This window comes from Eleutherodactylus coqui, chromosome 6 (assembly GCF_035609145.1).
Source record: "Eleutherodactylus coqui strain aEleCoq1 chromosome 6, aEleCoq1.hap1, whole genome shotgun sequence".
Lineage (NCBI taxonomy): Eukaryota > Metazoa > Chordata > Amphibia > Anura > Eleutherodactylidae > Eleutherodactylus > Eleutherodactylus coqui.
Genome location: NC_089842.1, coordinates 222090243 through 222109615, shown reverse-complemented (window position 1 = coordinate 222109615; position 19373 = coordinate 222090243). Strand labels below are relative to the sequence as shown.

The window sequence follows — 19373 nt, the reverse complement described above, 5'->3', positions numbered from 1 at the left end:
CTCAAACTTTTACAAAAATAAGTCATCGGATATGGTTGGGGAGTCGTAGGCAGTTCCAGCCATGAACCGTATCATCTGCATCATATCCCTCCTTCCCCTGCTTTTCCTTCAAAGAGTCTTTCCTATTCTCCCCTTTCTGGTAAGTGGCTGGAGGTTGGGGGTCCCAGTTGGGTGTTTTTAGATCTCGGTTCCTTTTTATAGCGACTCTCCCCACGTTGCTTCTCGTCAGTCCATGGCAGGTGAGCGCTGGATTTTTATAGCGGTATTTTTGAGGTAGTGGTATGGGACTTTCTCACAGTAGTTCCTTCTGGAAGTAGTTTGAGGTGCTGTGACTGGTTTGAGTTGGCAGTAGAGGACTGGGCCGGTGGAGGTACTGCAGCAATCATGGCTTCTTCTTCTTCTTCTTCTAGGCACAGCTTGGGGACAGCAGACTGAGTCCGGTATTGGGCTACCTGATCCTGAACCACTTGTGCCCCTCACTGTACTCGCTCCTTGGCGATGGGCTGAAGCCATATCAGAAGGACGTGATCGTTGGGCGGAAGAGGCTAAGCACATGGAGTCTGGTAGAGGCTTCTACTAAGACAGGTGAGATGTTGATTCTTCTACGTTCAGCAAGTTCCTGACTTTCATATAGTAATACATGATCTGTCGTTGCGTCGCAGGCCCAGAGACCATGCACCTCCTGTTCACTAAGGTCAATCGCTTAACACAACTTCGAGACCCTCAAAGGAAGTTCAATGCCTTCATCTTCGGCCTCCTGAAGTGAGTGTGGGGGGGGGGGAGGGGGGGGGAGCAGAGGACAGACAGCTGGCCTCCATTATTGTATAAGAAGAAGCGTGACGGCATCAACGGTGCAGCCAACCAATTCTTTATTCCTCCCAGACGAACAAGGATGCTTGACAAAGACTCGCTGAGTCGAAACGTTGCCATTGCTTGTTCGTCTGGAAGCAGCATTGATGCTGTCACGCTTCTTCTTATGACATCATTTTTGGACCTTGAATCAAGTCCTCTTTGTGACTGTGCATCTTTAGTGCCCTGCTGAAACAGTGTTGAAGATCATGCTGCTGATACTATGTACTGTTCTCAGCCACCATTGGTGCAGTCACTCCAACCAGCCAGTAATGGCGGTGTCGGACAACTGATTGTTGTACATGGGGGCGACTCAACTTGTCCCTGAGAGATGATATCGGAAGAAAGAAGGATCAGGGATGTTATATTTCAATGTCCAATCCTTCTGTTCCCCAGTAGATATGTTGGCGCCAGAGCGGCTTATGGCAGTGTTCCCGAACTCCAGTCCTCGGGGACCGCCAACAGGTCATGTTCTCTAGATTTCCTCAGTGTTGCACAGGTGATGTAATTATTGTTGGTGCCTCACACATTGCCACAGATGTTCTTACCATAGGATATCCTGAAAACATGACCTGTTTGTAGTCCCTGAGGACTGGAGTTGGGGACCCCTGGCTTATGGTACCTTTACATGGGAAGACTGCCGCATAAGTGTCCGACAGCTGTTCCAGCACCTGTTGCTCCTTGCTTTCACACGGGAGCGATAGTCTGTCAAGAAATGGACGTGGAGCAGCTGGAGATCTCTTCCAGATGCTCCATTCACTGGAAACAGGCGGTCGCTCAAAGATGGAGGAGCGAGAAATGGTTACACCGAGCGAGAAATCAGTCGTCGTTCTGGTTCAGTTCACTAAAACAAAGCGACTAGCGAGTACTGGGTGACTTCTTGCTCAGCGCCATGTGTTGCCCACGATCGCTTGTTTGAGTGATTATTCGGGTGAGTATCTGCTTGTATACCTTTAGGGCCTTTTCACACGGCTTGAATTGTCTGAGGTAAATTTCGCACGGCTCTCTGTAGATTGTGACTCAGAATTAAATGGCATACTTCTGCCAGCAATTCCGCACCAAAATCTGCAATGAGATTGGCGGATTTTAGTGTGGAATTCGCAGCAGCAGCAGATTTGCGGTGTAGAATGTGGAAAAGTTCCGTCCGTTTGAAGGGCCTCTTAACTTCCTAAACATACGAATGTTTGGCCGAGGCCAGTGTTCCTGTGTATGGGTGATCAGTTGTCAGATAAATGACGGGTCACCCAGCAGTTGTTGAAGGTATAGTTTCCTTTAGGACTAGAAGAGAACATGTGACGTAGAAGGTCGACTTACATGGAGTGGGGGTTGCAGCTACTGAGGTTTCGTCTTCTTTCTTTCTAGTATGAAACAGCTGGATGTTTGGATTCTGCACCTTCATCAGACTTATGGTGAGTGTCGCCTCGGAAGGTCGCAGGGAGAACCTTGGCTTTGTGACTCACACCTCTGCTACATCCATGATGGTGGCCTGGGCGCTGCGCTTAGAGGACAGTCGGTACAGCAGCCCATGCAGTAGCACAGTGCCATCTAGTGTATCGCACTGTAGGGCATTCTGGCTGCCCATCGTCCTGCGTCTTGGCTCACACTTTTTGTTTTTTTGTCTACAGATCGGCTTTCCATATTTTACATCCCATCGGGGTTCCTGCCGTTGGCGGCGACGCTGCAGGTGGAACTCCGGGATGAGCTGCTCTTGAGCTTACAGCCTCTGTCTGCGCTCAGCTTTCATACCGACCTTCTGTTTGAACATCATCACTTTTCACTACAAGATCTGCCGAGCCCTCGCAGCGGGCACTGCCCTCGGCATGCATCTGAGAACTGGGCACTACCTTCTTTACAGAATATACTGGATTTAGGTGGCTGGATCACCCAGAACCTCGCAGGGAGCATCGAGACTCCTCATAAAGGGAAACCATTAGGTAGTCCTGAGAACAAACGCTCTGCAACTGGACCGCAGCCTGACACATCTGCCCCGGCTGCAGACACCACAAGGCATTCACCTTCTGACTTGGTCCCAAAAGAGTGTGTGACAGCTTCCAACTCAGAACGCTCCCCAGCTCTGACTCCCAGCAGAGATCTGGCCAGCAACTGGTGGGGACATCTCAGTCAGGCCTCTCGTATCTACATCCCCTCCAACAGGGAATCACTCACCTTCACTAATCTGAGGAAACTGACAAGCTGGAGCCCCCCAGACAAAGAGCCGAACCGAAGAGCCTCAGAAGAAAGCGATTGTCCAGATCAAAAACTGCCCAAGGAGATAAGCGGCGTTGAGACTCCCCAAAGCATGGCCAGCGACTCCCAACAGCCGGTGGATGCAGAGAAGAACAAGCTGGGAGCAGCGCACACAGCTCCGTCCACCCAGGTACTATGTGCCGGGACTGAGCGGGTGAAGGCTCTCCCCACCATGGAGGGCAGTGGAGGGCCGCCGCAGAACAGTGAGGAGAAGGGGAACTGGCTTGGACAGCTTTTTGGAGCAAGTTCCAGTCCTGGCCGAGAAACAGAAGCAAGAAACTCAAAATCAAGGTAGGACAGCTGAAAAGGGAGCTCCTTACTTTATAGGCAGGTCTGAGAGTGCATCCCGCTAAGCCGTTACTACTGCGGGCCACAGACAGTCGGAGAGGGGGATCTATTGTACTGTTAGCGCCCTTTTACATGGATCCTAATCGTTCAGTGGAAATGCTGCCAGCAACGGAGCCACAAACGAAAATTATTGCCCACTTTCAGCAGGCATAAAAATCAGATGCCGATCAGCCGGTGTAAATATCTATGAATGACTTCTGTGAATGGAGGTGGGTGGTGATACCCAGGTTATACCAGCATGCTCCATATCACTATATACAGGGAGATGTATAGCTTATACCAGCTGTACATAGAACCTGGGGATCTCCTGTATATAATTATATATGTACAGCTGGTAAAAGTTATACATCTCCCTGTATATAGTGATATGGAGCAGGCTGGTATAACCTGGGGATCTCCTGTATATAATTATATATGTACAGCTGGTAAAAGTTATACATCTCCCTGTATATAGTGGTATGTCCCATGCTGGTATAACCTCAGGATCTGCTGTATACAATTATATATGTACAGCTGGTATACGTTATACATCTCCCTGTATATAGTGATATGGAGCATGTGGCTATAACCTGGGGCAGGTTATACCAGCATGGTTGATCACTATATATAGGAACTGTATACCTTATACCAGCTGTACATATATAATTATATACAGCAGATACCCAGGTTATACCAGCATGGTCCATATCACTGTACACATGATGTATAAGTTATACCAGTCAAACATATAATTATATACAGGAGATATCCCGGTTACGCAGTTTTCACATGGCTGAGAAACTCCGCAATCCTTTTCTGAGGCGGTCAGCCATGGCGGAGGACCGCTACATCCCTAAAGTGATGTGAGGCGGTTTTGATATAAAAATGCCTCGCATCCGCAGGGAAATTGCATTTTGGTGAGCTCAATTTCGGACCGTTATTCATGGCCTGATATCGCGCTCGCCTGTCTGAAGTTAGCCGTAGGCCTCTTTCAGATGGACTACAAAGTGCATGTATGTGACGCTCAGGGTATCCAATGGGTTCTTTCACAAGAGAGGTTTGTAGCCTGAAAGAAGCCATTGGAAACCCCGGGCTTCACATACATGCGTGTGAAAGAGGCCCGTATAATGTATACAAGAGATGTTCATGCCTCTGTATATAATGATACTAGGTGATATACTGGTGTCTTGCACGGTGATTTTATGAAAAGCAGTCCTGGAATATACAAAGTGAGCCATAATAAAGCTTTCTAAAATAAGAAGCTGTTGCCCATAGCAACCAATCACAGCGCAGCTTTTATTGTACCTCGGAAGTATAAGAAACGAAAGCTGAACTGTGATTAGTTGCTGTTGGCAATAAAAATTACAGGGAAAGTCGGTGAGTTTTCGATTTCTAATTCCGCCAGTATTCGGCGCCGGGTGCTGAAGAACGCGGATGAAATCAGACCAGAAGTGAGGACTTGTATACGACACAAACAGATTGTTATATCAGAACGTACACATAAATACGTGGCAGCACACCAATGCTGATTAATGCTATGCTAATGTGTTAACCATATATTATCCTGCTGGGGTAAGCTGTGATTGGCTGCTGTAGGCAGCAGCTTTTAATCCTCAGCGCTGAGATAAAATGAAAGCAACCTAAAACACAAAATCCGTATGTGTCATATACAAATCCGCAGTCCTGGTCCGATTTGAGTAAAATTGTTCATTTTTTTTTGTTGCCAATAGCAACCAATCATAGCTCAGCTTTCATTTGTTGTTCTGCTGAGGTAACGTGAAAGCTGCGCTGTGATTGGTTGCTACGGGCAACAGTTTTCAATCCTCGTTCGTTCCATGTATTCCTGTCTGGGGACGTATCATTTCCTGAAACACAAATGGTCAGCGCTCAGTTTGACTCTTCTAGTGGGAATTACTTGTTGGAAATAACCAGGAATAGGAAATCCAGTCCGTAGAATCCATTGGTGAAAGCAAATTTGGGGGTTGCTGCATTAAAAGTCAAGGAAAGGCAAAAATATGCAAATAAGATTGCCCAGACAACAACATTTCTGACATTTTTTAGCCTCTAACCTTCTGCGGGTGGAGATTATACTGAGAAGATGGAGCTGGTATAACCTGGGTATCTCCTGTATTTATGTACAGCTGGTATAACCTATACATATGAGTACATACAGTAGGTACCGCTCCCCGCCACTGGCAGTGCACCACCGGGCAGATCAATCACAACCATAGTCTCTCAATAGAAGGGAGGAGCGCGCACCAAGGAAGTCTACAGCCTGTAATTGGCTGCCAGTTCCCCGGTAACGGCCCTCCCTCCTTTAGTGCCACCCACAGCCGGCCCGCGGCAGTGACCATGCAGGCTTCCGTGTTGCAAGTGTAAAAGAGCCCTAAATCCATGTGACTTGACCAACAGTTGTCCTCTCCCAGAGGAGCAGTGAAGCCCTCCAACTGCCTCCTCCCTTCCATCCCCACTAGCCCCTTCACCCACCACCTGATGCAAATCTCTTCATCCTACAGGCGTCCCTCCAGTTGGCTACCCCCAAATGTCAATGTCTGGAACCTCATTAGGAAGCAATCCACCCCAGAGAGACCGGATATTGTCTCATACAAAGAGGAACCCAGGCCCCCCCAAAGGTATGTGACCTCCGCCTGGTATCTCTTCTGCTATTGCATGCCAGTATGTTAGGCTCCCCCCCAATCTAAAGCCTCTTACCCAGCCAACAAGAATCGGTGAGCCCAGCCGCCTGAGAATTGGGGGGCGGGTCTTTCCCTTCAACAGAACACTCTGGTTCAGCTTCTATCCTTCATCAGGTTCCAGGCCTGTTAGGTCAGATATTGAGTTAAAGGGAAGCTGCCTTCCAATAGGGGGCGATGCAGAGGCATTGCGCCAGCTCTAATTTGAATGTGTGGGGCTGCTAATGGGAGGGGGCTGTGAAGTGGAGGGTTTTGTCGGGCAGTAAACACCCTTTCCTTCCTGGCAGGTCTCTTCGTGCGCTCTGTGATCACGCTGCCTCAGGGGAGGCTCAGCTAAGCTTTCAGAAAGGAGATGTTCTGCAGCTGCTCGGTACGGTGGACGAGGACTGGATCCAGTGTCGTCGGGGGAAAGATACCGGTTTGGTGCCAGTTGGCTACACATCGCTGATCCTATGACCGTGGTGACCTCTACCTGCAAGCATCTTGTATCCAAGCTTCTTCCTCCATATCCAGAACACTTTGCATCTCGTACTCGGCAGTATTTGGATCCTGGTAGGGGGAGACGGCAGGAAAGTGTGATGGCGGAGTCCCCCCCTCTGTAATATACTTCTAGATTATATATTTATAGAGTGGTATCTGTGTGAAGCTGCTGGCTGTCCGTTATCCGTACGCAGCCACTACATAAGGCGCACAGTCTGCACGGGGCGCGGAAGGGGCTGTTCAGTAATGGTTGTAAACTGAAAATCTGCAAAAATAAACCATGAGATTTAAATCTGAAGCTCTGCTTATACCGTACTCTGTAGGACGAGTCTCCACTCACAGCTAGAGCTGCACTACTACAGCTCCCAGCATTGTACCTTAGCTCTATGCACACCAAGCCTGTGAGAGGCCAAGGACAGCAGCAGGGTGTGCAGCTTTGGCTGTGACTGGAGTGCGTTACATATGGGGTTGTTCAAATCACTTTTTAATGGACCTTTAGCACATACTAAACATACATGAAAGTATACTAACATGCAGGTTTAGGCATACGTGCATTTTTTTTTTAAGCATATGCGTTTGTGTCCGTTTTTACAAGGTTTTTCCTTTTAAATAAAGTTTTGTACTTGAATATTTTTTTTACTCATAAGATAGAGCCCGCACCATTGAACTGCATGGAGGTGTACAGCCTGGTGCTTCCTAGTGACGGTAATGTAAGAAAACACCGATATGTTTCCATACCTTCCTTTGTGGGATGGAAGAGCGCGATATGCTACGCTTTTCTATTAAAAAAAAAAAAACGGACACAAACACAAGGGAGGGTAGTCAGGATTCCGCAGTGTCACATATACACTTGAACGTGCCATGAACAGCCCCGAATACCCGACCGTTATGTTAGAATGCTCTTTCCGTTTCCTCCGATCTGCGCACAGTTCTGATGAAGTACGAGTGTCGTCATCATCACATGAGGTCATTTTATAGAACGTCTTTTCAGAATGCGATGGAAGCTTCTGGCTTGGTGACCTATGCTGCCCCACCCCCAGCTCCCTCTGACAACACTGCCTGTACTCTGGCATCAATCACTCTGGTCATGGGGACGCCCAGTGGATGCAGGTTACTGACAACTGTGGCAATGTCAACTCTCGTATCATCTCTTATTAAAGGGCCACTCTAGGTAAAACACATCTTCCATCCCTGCCCCCTCACTTGATTGTCACACTCTGGAGGTCTCCTCTGTATATTGCAGTCACTTCCCTGCACTGCAGCCCCTGTCTGATAATTATCAGGTACCATCATGATGCTGAAATTTCTCTGTTTTCTCTTCGTCTTTGGTATGCTAGCAATTCTATGATGCATCAGCACAGCATCACTTGACCAGCTAGATTTAGTACCATCTCTGCCTGCTGGGAGGACAGTGTGATTATCATTGCCAATTATATAAGCTACAGAGCAGGAGGGTAAGTATACAGAGCATAAGTATACAAGCAGGAGGGTGAACCGTCATCTCCTCTATTATAACTGTGTGACAAGAGCCTCTAATCATCAGCAGTAACTCCGTTGGTGTTTATAACACCCCCCCTTGTTTGTGTGATACAGCCCATGCAGTTTCATCATACAGGAGAGAACGGAGAAACAGGTAATTCCTGGATGGACACCATGAGTTCATGTAACATTGTCTTCTTTCAGCCAAACATACTATGTCTGTCTAGTTCAGCCTGTTTCCACCCCCCATTATTGATCTATAGGAAGGCAAAAAAAACCCCAAAACAATAAGGCAGAAGCCAATTTAGCCCATTTGGTGGGGGGGAAATTCAACCAGAATAATCAATGTTTCCACATGCGGAGACCTCAAGGAATATTCAGACAGAAAGGAATAACTAAGCAAGGTGATGCACATGTACTGGGGAGCTAGCTACATCATGAATGAAAAGAATTAAGCAGAGCGGGTTTTCTGAGCCTGAAACAAGCCACACTCGCTTCCTCCAGTGCCCCCCCCCCCCATCCTACGGAGGAGCCCCAACACTGAGCTGCGGCAGCCGCACACCATTCATCATGCACATGACTGTTCAGGCTTCAGAAATGATGAACCTCATATGCCCACTAAAGTCCATGATTGGTGGGGGGCAGTGAGTCGGCTGCATTTATTTATTTTTCACCTAAAATAACTTTTCTTTAGTCCTAGAACACCCCTTTAAGGCAGCCCAGAGCAGGCAGCGTTGCCACAGGTGATGGCAACCAGCCTTCCTATCACAGGTACGATGGGAGCGGCAAGGTACTACCACACGATGGGGACAGCAGAGAGGACAGGCACAACACAGACAGGATGGGGGTGAAGGAAGACACGAGAATAAAGACGAGTGAGAAGTAGGAAAAGGAGGGATTTGTTTCCATTTAATACTAGACTCTCAGGGATGAGACGACTGCGGTTACATCCATTGCTAGCATCGTAATACATCGTGTACAGAGAGAACAAACAACCACTACGTTCCGTCTCCTGGTAAAAATGAAACAAATTAGCAGCAAATTACAGAGGCCGGCGCAGGTGGAGCGTCCTGGCCGGCGCCGCGCCATAGTGCTTCTAGAGATTAAAAACCATCGAGAGATATTAGAAAACAACCAGAAATAACGATTCTATACGAGTAGGAAAAAAACGCAAACACAAGCAACGCACACGAAAAATAGATATAGATTTGTATCCGGCCTGTGATTGTCTGCACCGCCGCCGGCTCCTCAGTGACACGCCTCCCCTCTCTTCTGGGAAGCGCAGGGGCGTGGCTTGCAGTGCGCCCGGGGAAGTATCGGATACTCAGGCTGCCCGCGCTCAGTAAGAAAATATGCAAAAACACATCTGTCGCCTTTTCTCTTTTTTAATAAAATATTATTTTTTACTGAAATGATTTGTGCGCCGTGGGCCGGACGAGCGGCTCATCCAGACGGGCGCCGCCACGTATCGTATTGCTTTACACTCATGGTACTTGGCACCTTAGTATTCACACAGTCTTTCCTTCTTTTATAAGGACAGGAAACAATTTTCAAAGCTTTGCTTTATTTACAACCGCCAGCCCCGGGGTGTCCTTCTTCCTGGGCGCTGCGCAGTTCATGGGGGTGGAGCACTTCCATTTAGTGTGTTGTGGCCACCGCATTTGGGCCTGTGTGTCTCTTGTTCCGCTGGGTAAAGTGCCTCTTGACCATCTGGGGACATTGGGTAAAGTGCCTGTTGTCTGCCTCCTGCTGGTGGTTCTCAGAGGAGGTCCCATAGTCATCCTACACTGTGCACATCAGCCAGCAGTTCATGTAAACACCAGTGAGGAGAAGCCGCCATATGTTGCTGGTCTCCATCCTCCTGCGGGAGGACTGGACACAAGGTGCCATGCAGCAGAGGATTGTAGGGATTTAGTGTAAGGAGGGCCTCTGCTGACAGAAAGCTGAAAAAGTGCTGTAAGACAGGGTAGGTGAGGAAATACCGTAGCAGAAGCCACCTCTGAGGAGAAGGTAGATCAGGGGGAGTCCAAGGGGAGCAGAGCAGCAGTGCTGGGTACATGGACCATCAGTAATCTCCACAGCTCACGGGGTGGGGGGGATCTGAAGTGGCCGCTGGCCTCTCCGCCCTGTTCCTCTCCAGCACCATCTGAGGTCACTTTCTGAAGATACACTCGGGGAGGTTAAGTGTCCGTCGTCGCAGCTTCCGGCATGGACCCTCCTCCAGGAGATAAGTAACATCGATGGCTGCAGAGACAATTTATTACAAGGATTACATTACAGGGGTGTGACCAGCAAGGCTCAGGCCTCTGCGATCCCCATGATCCTGAGAAAGAAAGGGCAATGGTGCTGATTTGGCATGGAGTCTCCTAAGTGATCAACTGCAGAGCTGAGCTCTTGGCCAGGAACTGCAGCTGCCCCCCCCCCTCAGTATAATAGTCTCGTGCAGCAGTTCTCTACACAGCAGGTAGCGCTGCTATGCAGGAGAAAAGCGGGCAACCGAGTGCTAAAGCAGGGTGAGGACATACGCTATACATATAGGGGGTTCGGAAAACCTTAAAGGGGTTGTCTCACGAAAGCAAGTGGGGTTATACACTTCTGTATGGCCATATTAATGCACTTTGTAATATACATCGTGCATTAAATATGAGCCATACAGAAGTTATTCACTTACCTGCTCCGTTGCTAGCATCCCCGTTGCCATGGTTCCGTCTAACTTCGGTGTCTTCTTGCTTTTTTAGACGCGCTTGCGCAGATGGATCTTCTCCCTTCGGCTGGTCTTGGAAGCATCGGCGTTTGGCTCCGCCCCCTTGTACGTGTCATTGCGTAGCTCCGCCCCATGATGTGTGCCGGTTCCAGCCTCCTGATTGGCTGGAATCGGCACGTGATGGGGGCGGAGCTACACGATGACGCGTACAAGGGGCGGAGCCAAAACGCCGATGCTTCCAAGACCAGCCGAAGGGAGAAGATCCATCTGCGCAAGCGCGTCTAAAAAAGCAAGAAGACACCGAAGTTAGACGGAACCATGGCAACGGGGACGCTAGCAACGGAGCAGGTAAGTGAATAACTTCTGTATGGCTCATATTTAATGCACGATGTATATTACAAAGTGCATTAATATGGCCATACAGAAGTGTATAACCCCACTTGCTTTCGTGAGACAACCCCTTTAAGACCCTCTCACTTTCTTACATGTTGGCCTTGTATCCCCCCTATCATTCTGCACTCAGTACCCCATAATGACATAAGTGACAGCAGAACGGGAGAAATCTTTGTACTTTTTTTTTTTAATGCTAACATTTTGTACTGACATAAGTATTCACCCCCTGTACTCAGTACTTAGTTGAAGCGCCTTTCGCAGCAATTCCAGTCTTCTTGGGGATGATGTCACAAGGTTTGTACCCCTGGATTTGAGGATTTTCTGTCAGGTTGGATGGGGGGCAGTCTGTGGACAACCATTGTCAGGTCTATCCAGAGATAACAAAGTAACATAGTATGTAAGGCCGAATGAAGACAATGTCCATCTAGTCCAGCCTGTTTATCCTCCTATGTCCCGCTGGGTTCAGGGCTCTGGCCGGGGCAGTCAAGGACATTCACAAAATTGTCCCCACTCCTGTGTTGTCTTGGCTGGGGTCTTAGGGTCATTGTCTTGTTGGAAGGTGACCCTTCTGCCCAATCTGAAGTCCCTTGTACTCTGGATCAGGTTGTCATTATCTCTGTACTTTGCTCCATTCAGCTTTACATCCGCCCTGACCGGTCTCCCCTCCCCCAGCATGATGCTCCACCACCAGGCTTCACTGTAGAGATGGTCATAGAATGAAGAGTTGGATGAAGCCCCCAGGGTCATCCGGTCCGGTGGTATTGGGCAGGGGATGAGCAGCGCCTGGTTTCCTCCAGACAGAAGGCTTAGAGGCCAGAAAATTCCATCTTGGTGTCATCAGAGCAGAGAATTTTGTTTCTCGCAGTCTGAGGGTCCTTTTTGGTAACTCCAGGCAGTTTTCATGTGTCTTACTAAGGAGGCTTCTTTCTGGGCGCTCTGCCATAAAGTCCTTCTGGAAGTTTCTCCCACCTGCACACAGGATCTTTGGAGCTCAGCCAGAGTGACTATTAGGTTCTTGGTCACCTCTATCACCAAGACCCTTCTCCCCCTTAGTCTGGGGGGGTCGGCAGCTCTAGGAAGAGTCTTGGCTGTTCTCCCATGTAAGTATTATGGCGGCTGCTGGGCTCTTGGAAACTTTTAGGGCAGCAGAAATGTTTTTGCAGCTTCCCCAGATCTGTTCCTCCACAGAATCCTGTCTCTGAGCTCTACAGGCAGTGCTGTCCTCCTCATGGCTTTGCTTTGGCTCAGATATGCATTGTGAGCAGCGAGATCTTGTATAGATAGGGGGGTCTTTTATTAAGTGAAGATGTAGAAACATCTCAGAGATGATCAAGAGAGATGAGAGGCCCCCAGAGCTACAAGTGTCATACCAAAGAGTGTGAATACTTAGGTCACTGCAAAATGGTAGTTTTTCATTAAAAAACAATACACAAAGATTTCTCCTATTCTGTTGTCACTTTGTCATTATGGGGTACTGGGTGCAAAATGATAAGTAACACAAAGCCAACATGTAAAAAAAAGGAGAGGGTCTGAAGACCTTCTAGACCCATGCTGTCTGGAGGGCAGATACACTTACCATTCTTCCCTGGCAATTTCTCTAGAAGTTGGAGAAGGATTCGATTAAGCTTGTCTCTCTTGGTTTGCCGATGTTCTTGTAGGGAGCACACATGTGGGGGGCAATCGTTGGCCTCTGCTACACTGCTCTCACTCACTTCGGCTTGCAGGGGGGATAGTATCTCTGGAGCAGGGACATTGCTGTTCACCATTAGGTCCTCCATGCCAGGCTCCTCCAGTTGCAGTTCTGTTCCTGACTGTTTGGGTCGGTCCGTTTTCCACGATGACCTGTGAGGAGAGTAATGGACGTTATAGCTAGCCATATCACATTGATATATGGAAACGTTGTGGGGCCGTCACGTTCTTACCTGCCACCGTTCCGCTTGTAGTTATCTGGCACATAATGAGGCTGAAAATAAAAGATGGAGGACACGTTAGAATGCCCAAGCTGCAATACATGCCAGTAACGTTTTAGGACTCCTCTGTGGTGGACAGCAGCAGCCTCAGGAGCCGCAGCGGGTGTGGGCAAGTCTTTGATACTCACCGAGAAATCCCTTTTCGGGGTCAGTTTCTTGGGGAAGTGAGTGAAGGCGTAACTCTTGGTGCAGGCTGGGAAGCGATTGCGGTGGATTTTGTAGAACAGGTGAGCGGATTTATCGAGCCGGTAGTCACAGATATAAACATCCTGCTCCTTAACTCCCTTTGGACGCCCTGTAATAAAGACATGGGTAGGTCACCACTGGCTGTTATAGCTGCTGTGGGGGCGCTCCAGACACCACAGCTTTCCTTACCTTTGCAGTACGTGTACAAGTCAAGCACACAGCAGGTGCCGACCACGGCCTCCAGAGGAATAATCTCATATAGCGGCACACGAAACAGCTCGTTGTGGTAGAATTTGCGGGACGGTGAATGATGTGTTTCATGTGGACGAAAGTAATGGTGACCGAAGGCAAACCGCTCACCCCTGTGGAGAGAAGAGACATCAGTCAGTGGCAGACAGAGCATCATGTTGGCACAGCGCAGGCATGAAGTCATGGTCGTACTTCTCATTCTTCCATAGCTTCTCTATCCGGAAGATATCAAGCTTCTCACGGTTGACGTGTGACAGGAGTCGGTAGGATTGTCTGATGGGCTGTCCGTCGGGGGTACGACGGCTGTCCCGCATCAGATAGACGCAGTCACCTAAGGGACATGCAGGGTCATTACAGGCGCACAAACATCCTGCGCATCTATTATTATGCTCACGCCACATTCTGTACCTTGCCGGAGGAGGAGTTCGTCTCGCAGGAGGCAGATAAAGTAGATGAATCCAGGCTGCGCATAATGGGGACATGGAATCATGGGAACTTCCTGGAATTAAATGTGATAACATGAGAGGGGACGGAACCAACATGACAGCACAAGATGGTGGAAGCCTTCACTCACCTTATCCACAGGTCGGGGGTCGCACTGCTCACAGAGGTAATGCTCCACGTCTGATGTCACACCCATGCAGTCACAATGCTGCCACACCTGCCGGACATATACGCTTCATTAGGTATGTGGGAGATTCCAGAAGGATACACATTATCCTGTGTACACGTGACACGCACACATCAGCCTCTGTGCACAGTCTTCTGTACACTCATTCTACATAGAAATTGCACGTACATCGTCATCTTCTAGACATGCAGACATACAGCGTTCTCTGTACAGTCATAGTCATCCATATCTGCTGGTTCTGCACACACATATACACTCACCATACACTTCTCACACTGAATCATTAGTCCTTCATCCTTGTAGAGGCCACAGACACAGCGGATGACATCATCCTCCTTCTCATGGCCTCCATCTTTGTCACACAATGAGGTCTCAGTGCTGTCTGCTTCACTAGCGGTCTCCCCCATGATTTCATCGATCTGCGTGGCAGACTCGTGACGAGCGCTGTAATACGCCTTCCGCAGCCGGCAAACATCTCTTCCAACTGTCGACTTCCTTCCGTGATATTTCTGAAATGCAAGGAAGATTTCATGAAGTGGGGTGGGGGGTGTTCTGCCCAGTGAGGAGAGTCCAGTTATGTACAACGCTCACCTCTGCGTTACGGAAAACTTTTAACATATCTGTGTCAAAGGCTTCAACCGTCTTGTAGAATCCACTCAGAATCTGCTTCTCAATCGTCAGCAAATCTAAAGGATCGCCAATCTTCTCATAGTAATAAGGGTTCCTGAAAGGAAGGGAATTGTGAAAGATCAGAGTGATCCCCACAGCCTTTGAGAGTGATCCCTACTACTGAGTGTGATCCTTACTATCACAAACAGTGAGCCTTACCACCACCACGACAGTAAGATCCCTACTGCCACCGAGTGTGAGCCCTACTGCCACAAAGTTGATACCTACTGCCACCAAGAGGTATTCCTAATGCCACCAACTAGATGGAACACAGGGTGACATTCCTGCACTGTCACCAACAGAGAGAGAGATCTATGGCCACAAACGATAGGAGAGGAAAGCGATCCCCTACGGCCACCAATGCTAGAAAATGAGATAGATATCATTCACTGCCACCACCTATACACTACACTGTGTTGGCAGAAGTATTGGATGCACGTAGGAGGTGATGAAATTGGATGTTATTCATATTTTTCAGTGCTGGGCGTCTTTTGCCTTAATGACCGCAGTAACCTTCCGCAGCCGCTTTCTACTAAATTTCCATAGATGTGTGGAGGGATTTGCCTCCATTCCTGGAGGAAAGCCTCAGATAGCGATGTGGGGGATGATGGGTATGTTGGGCGGCACGGATACGGCGTTCTAGTTTGTCTCGCTTGATGGGGTTGAGATCTGGACTTTGGGCGGCCAATTAAGTTTGCAGACGTTCTGCTCCTCCACACTGCCATATAACATAGTCCTCGTCATGTTGGTAGAGACATAGAGCTGTACTAGAGTATTACCACAGGGAAAGTGATGCCACATTGTCAGGAAGGTCTCTGTACCTATTGGAATTGAGGGTGGACTTCACTATAATCAATTGCCCTCGTCCTTCCCAGCAGAAACCCCACCACCACCACCAACAGAACCTCCTACAAACGTCACCGCTCTCCAGGCAACCGCCACACCCAAGTGCAGCCATCCGATCGGAAGATGGTGTACTGTGATCTAAACACCATAGCAGGCGCTGCTGTGCATTCACTGCTGTGATGTTGTGTGCAGCCGATCTTCCATGGTAACCCTTCACATGCCATTCCCTTCTGAGGGTTCTGGTACTAATGGATGTTCCAATGGCCTGTGAAACCTTCTGAGTGAGGGCAGACAATTTTCGTGATGCCTTCACAGCTCGCACAAGGCTTCGTTGTCCAAGTTCTGTGAGGTCTCCCTGAACATGGCCGTACTGCACACACCGGATGGTCTCCATCTCCCAATAACATGGCCAACAGTGGACTGATTGGTTGGTGACATTCCACCACTAGACCCAGTTGTCAGCTCTGCACCTGGTGACATCCAACCACCAGACCCCGTTGTCAGCTCTACACCTGGTGATATCCCACCACTAGACCCCGTTGTCAGCTCTGCACCTGGTGACATCCAACCACCAGATCCCGTTGTCAGCTCTACACCTGGTGATATCCCACCACTAGACCCCGTTGTCAGCTCTATACCTGGTGACATCCCCCCCACCAGACTCAGTTGTCAGCTCTATACCTGGTGACATTCCACCACTAGATCCAGTTGTCAGCTCTACACCTGGTGACATCCCAGCACTATACCCTGTTGTCAGCTCTGCACCTGGTGACATCCCACCACCAGACCCCGTTGTCAGCTCTATACCTGGTGACATCCCCCCCACCAGACTCAGTTGTCAGCTCTATACCTGGTGACATCCCCCCCACCAGACTCAGTTGTCAGCTCTATACCTGGTGACATTCCACCACTAGATCCAGTTGTCAGCTCTGCACCTGGTGACATCCAACCACCAGACCTGTTGTCGGCTCTACACCTGGTGACATCCCAGCATCAGACCCCGTTGTCAGCTCTACACCTTGTGACATCCCACCACCAGAACCCGTTGTCAGCTCTACGCCTTGTGACATCCCCCCCACCTGACCCCATTGTCAGCTCTACACCTGATGGTTTCTGTACGGAAATCTCCTGTGTACTCCTCTCCTTTATACCCAATGCTCACACATCACCTGACAGCACCAGTCTGCTTGGAGGGCCAATACTTTGGTCAACATTATGTGTACAGATAATAGGGACTCCCACAGCCACCATATATGTATGGTTTAAAACTAATCTCATCTTGTTTCTTACTTTTTCTTGGGCGGCAGGCTGAGGAGAGGAGCTGCGAGGCTTCGGTTCATGGAATCTGTGGGATAAAGAGATGGCATCAGATATAGATTCATATGCATCCAATCAGCAGAACACAGTGACAGCCCTGCTGTATTCACATGATTGGTATAAAGCAGAGAGAGCGTGCCAAGCAGTAAAATCATATCCATCAGTACTAGATTTACAATAGCTGGAAGTGGCAAGGAAAACATGGTAACATTATAGTGCCAATGTATGTTTATGTATAGAATGGGGAGATGATACAATGCCTCTGCACCACCACCTATTAGAAGACAGCATTCTACAAGTCAATGTCCGACCTCTTAACAAGTCCTACAACATGACTGGGATTACACCCACTCCCAACCCAAGTCAGAGGCCTCTCACCCAGCCAGGCAGAAGCCTACTGTACACTGATGAGGGACAAAAACAATAATCAGTCTGTACACGGTGATCTCTTCTGGAGACGACGGATTTGGCTTATATTCCCATGTTACATGGCTTGTTAGAAGGTTGGACATTGACGGTGCTGTAGAGACATTGCAGCATTTGCACACTTTTTTTTTTTACCAGAGTAGCACATGCCCTTATAAGTCTCCTCACGACTACTAGGATGTCTCCACAAGCAGAAACTGCACCCCTTATGACCTTTATGTATAGATGTATTTGTCACACTGACCGGCCCCTTTATTGGCCCCCTATCTAGTAGCGCGTTGGGCCTCCTTTGGCCTTCAGATCCGCAGCAATTCATTGTGGTGTCCATCCACAGATATCAGAGGACCCGGGGTGCACCTCGAAAACCTTCCGCACAGCACGACTACACCTCCACCAGTCTGACAGGAAGGGGGGGGGGGGGGGGGGTTAATCGATTCATTCTGCTTGTGCCAAATTCTGACCCCACTATCACCAGGAGATGTTTTTCCGCTGCTCAGGGATACAAGTTTTGCGCTCTTTTGTCCACTGGAGTCTTGTCTTTCTGTTTCTCTTAGACACAATGGCGCTGGAACTGGTCGTCTGCTGTTATTGCCCATCCGTGCTAAGGATCGGCGAGTTGTGGTCAGAACAATTCCTGACATCCTCCTCTGACCCCTTTCAGTGATGAGATGTTTCCATCCACAGGATCCCCTTTCGCTGGATGTTCTCCTCGATCGCACCATTCTCGGTATACTCTCCACACCATTACACCGGCTAGTCTAACACCGATGACCGGACCTTGTTGGAAGTCGCTGGATTTTCCCATCTAATGTGGATTCACATTGAGACTGATCCACGGAAAATTTTTCACATGTATGCCGCACTCCGAGTCACACTGATAATTTTCATGCAGAAAGAGCACCGGAGGCATTAATAACAGGGCCGGTCAGTGTGTATGTGCGCACATTACTATGCAAATATCCTACAAATAATTTCCCATGATCTCCACCTTTAGAAAAGATGATCCCATCACAGATCTCCTTAAATATCTGTGCCAGCCGGGCTGCCCGGGCCACCTCAATGTTCTCCTCTGCAGCCGCTAACCTCCGGGTGCGTACAGAGCGCGATGTCTGCAGAGCAGCAAACTGGGTCATGAAGACATCTACAAAACAGGAGGCAAAAAACATTAAGGGATGACTGATGGTACAGAAGATGAGGCTGTGCGAGAACAGAGCCTCCAGCCTCACCTGACTTGATGTTCCCATCATCTCTACACACGTTGCTCCACCGGTTGTACAGTGACGACGAGCTCAGCTCATCCTTCACCTCCTCATGTCTCCGACGCGTCTTTTCCCAGTTTCTCACCAAGAAAACGTGATGCTTCAACACAAAATTCCTGAAAATACAAATTAAGAAGTGATTCAGCAGTGATAAGAGGTGATCAGACGCAAGGCAGAGCAGTCAGATGAGGGGAGTTGTGGTGCACAGATGGACATGGTGTTTCTCACCTTTCTCTGTTGGACATTGGCTTCATGTGTAGCTGCGGGCTGAGTCGGTTAGCAGAGCTGACATTGTCGCTGCGGTCTTCACTTAGGTGACCCCTCTGCAGAAAGGAAAGGCGATGAGATCATCCTGTATATCCTCCAGTCCCATCACAGTAACCATGTAAGCCCACACTCACCCTCCTCTTCAGCCGGTGCTTAGATTTCCTCTTCTCCTTGGAGCGTCCAGGTCTCCTGTGGGATAAGTGTCCAGCCTTGTTGGTTAGACCGTTCATCCTCTGACTCTTCCCACCGATGATCCCACGACATTGCTCAAAGCCGCACTTACAGAGTTGCTGAAAAAAAGGAGATGTAAAATGATCAATAAGGGATTTATAATCTGCAGCTCCACAGTGCTGTTTCCAGAAGCTCACAATCTAGTCTCAC

At 48.8% G+C, this 19373-nt stretch overlaps 2 protein-coding genes across 4 annotated transcripts in view; one reads left to right on the top strand and one right to left on the bottom strand.

Annotated features, from left to right (window-relative positions):
- Positions 1-6894, top strand: part of RUSC1 (RUN and SH3 domain containing 1) — a 38740-nt gene extending 31846 nt beyond the window's left edge. For both annotated transcript variants that reach the window (XM_066608906.1, XM_066608907.1), the window contains exons 5-10: positions 411-585; positions 663-762; positions 2212-2258; positions 2475-3387; positions 5940-6056; positions 6404-6894. In XM_066608906.1, the coding sequence (XP_066465003.1) occupies positions 411-585; positions 663-762; positions 2212-2258; positions 2475-3387; positions 5940-6056; positions 6404-6572 (1521 nt within the window). In that variant the 3' untranslated portion in view covers positions 6573-6894. The remainder of the gene's footprint in view (positions 1-410; positions 586-662; positions 763-2211; positions 2259-2474; positions 3388-5939; positions 6057-6403) is intronic.
- A 2064-nt stretch (positions 6895-8958) lies between these two features.
- Positions 8959-19373, bottom strand: part of ASH1L (ASH1 like histone lysine methyltransferase) — a 60049-nt gene continuing 49634 nt past the window's right edge. For both annotated transcript variants that reach the window (XM_066608905.1, XM_066608904.1), the window contains exons 14-28: positions 19127-19282; positions 18954-19048; positions 18693-18841; positions 18455-18607; positions 17014-17068; positions 14800-14932; positions 14469-14717; positions 14152-14238; positions 13986-14076; positions 13770-13908; positions 13518-13690; positions 13271-13437; positions 13095-13135; positions 12749-13014; positions 8959-10319 (exon numbers count right to left, since the gene is read on the bottom strand). In XM_066608905.1, the coding sequence (XP_066465002.1) occupies positions 10228-10319; positions 12749-13014; positions 13095-13135; positions 13271-13437; positions 13518-13690; positions 13770-13908; positions 13986-14076; positions 14152-14238; positions 14469-14717; positions 14800-14932; positions 17014-17068; positions 18455-18607; positions 18693-18841; positions 18954-19048; positions 19127-19282 (2046 nt within the window). In that variant the 3' untranslated portion in view covers positions 8959-10227. The remainder of the gene's footprint in view (positions 10320-12748; positions 13015-13094; positions 13136-13270; positions 13438-13517; positions 13691-13769; positions 13909-13985; positions 14077-14151; positions 14239-14468; positions 14718-14799; positions 14933-17013; positions 17069-18454; positions 18608-18692; positions 18842-18953; positions 19049-19126; positions 19283-19373) is intronic.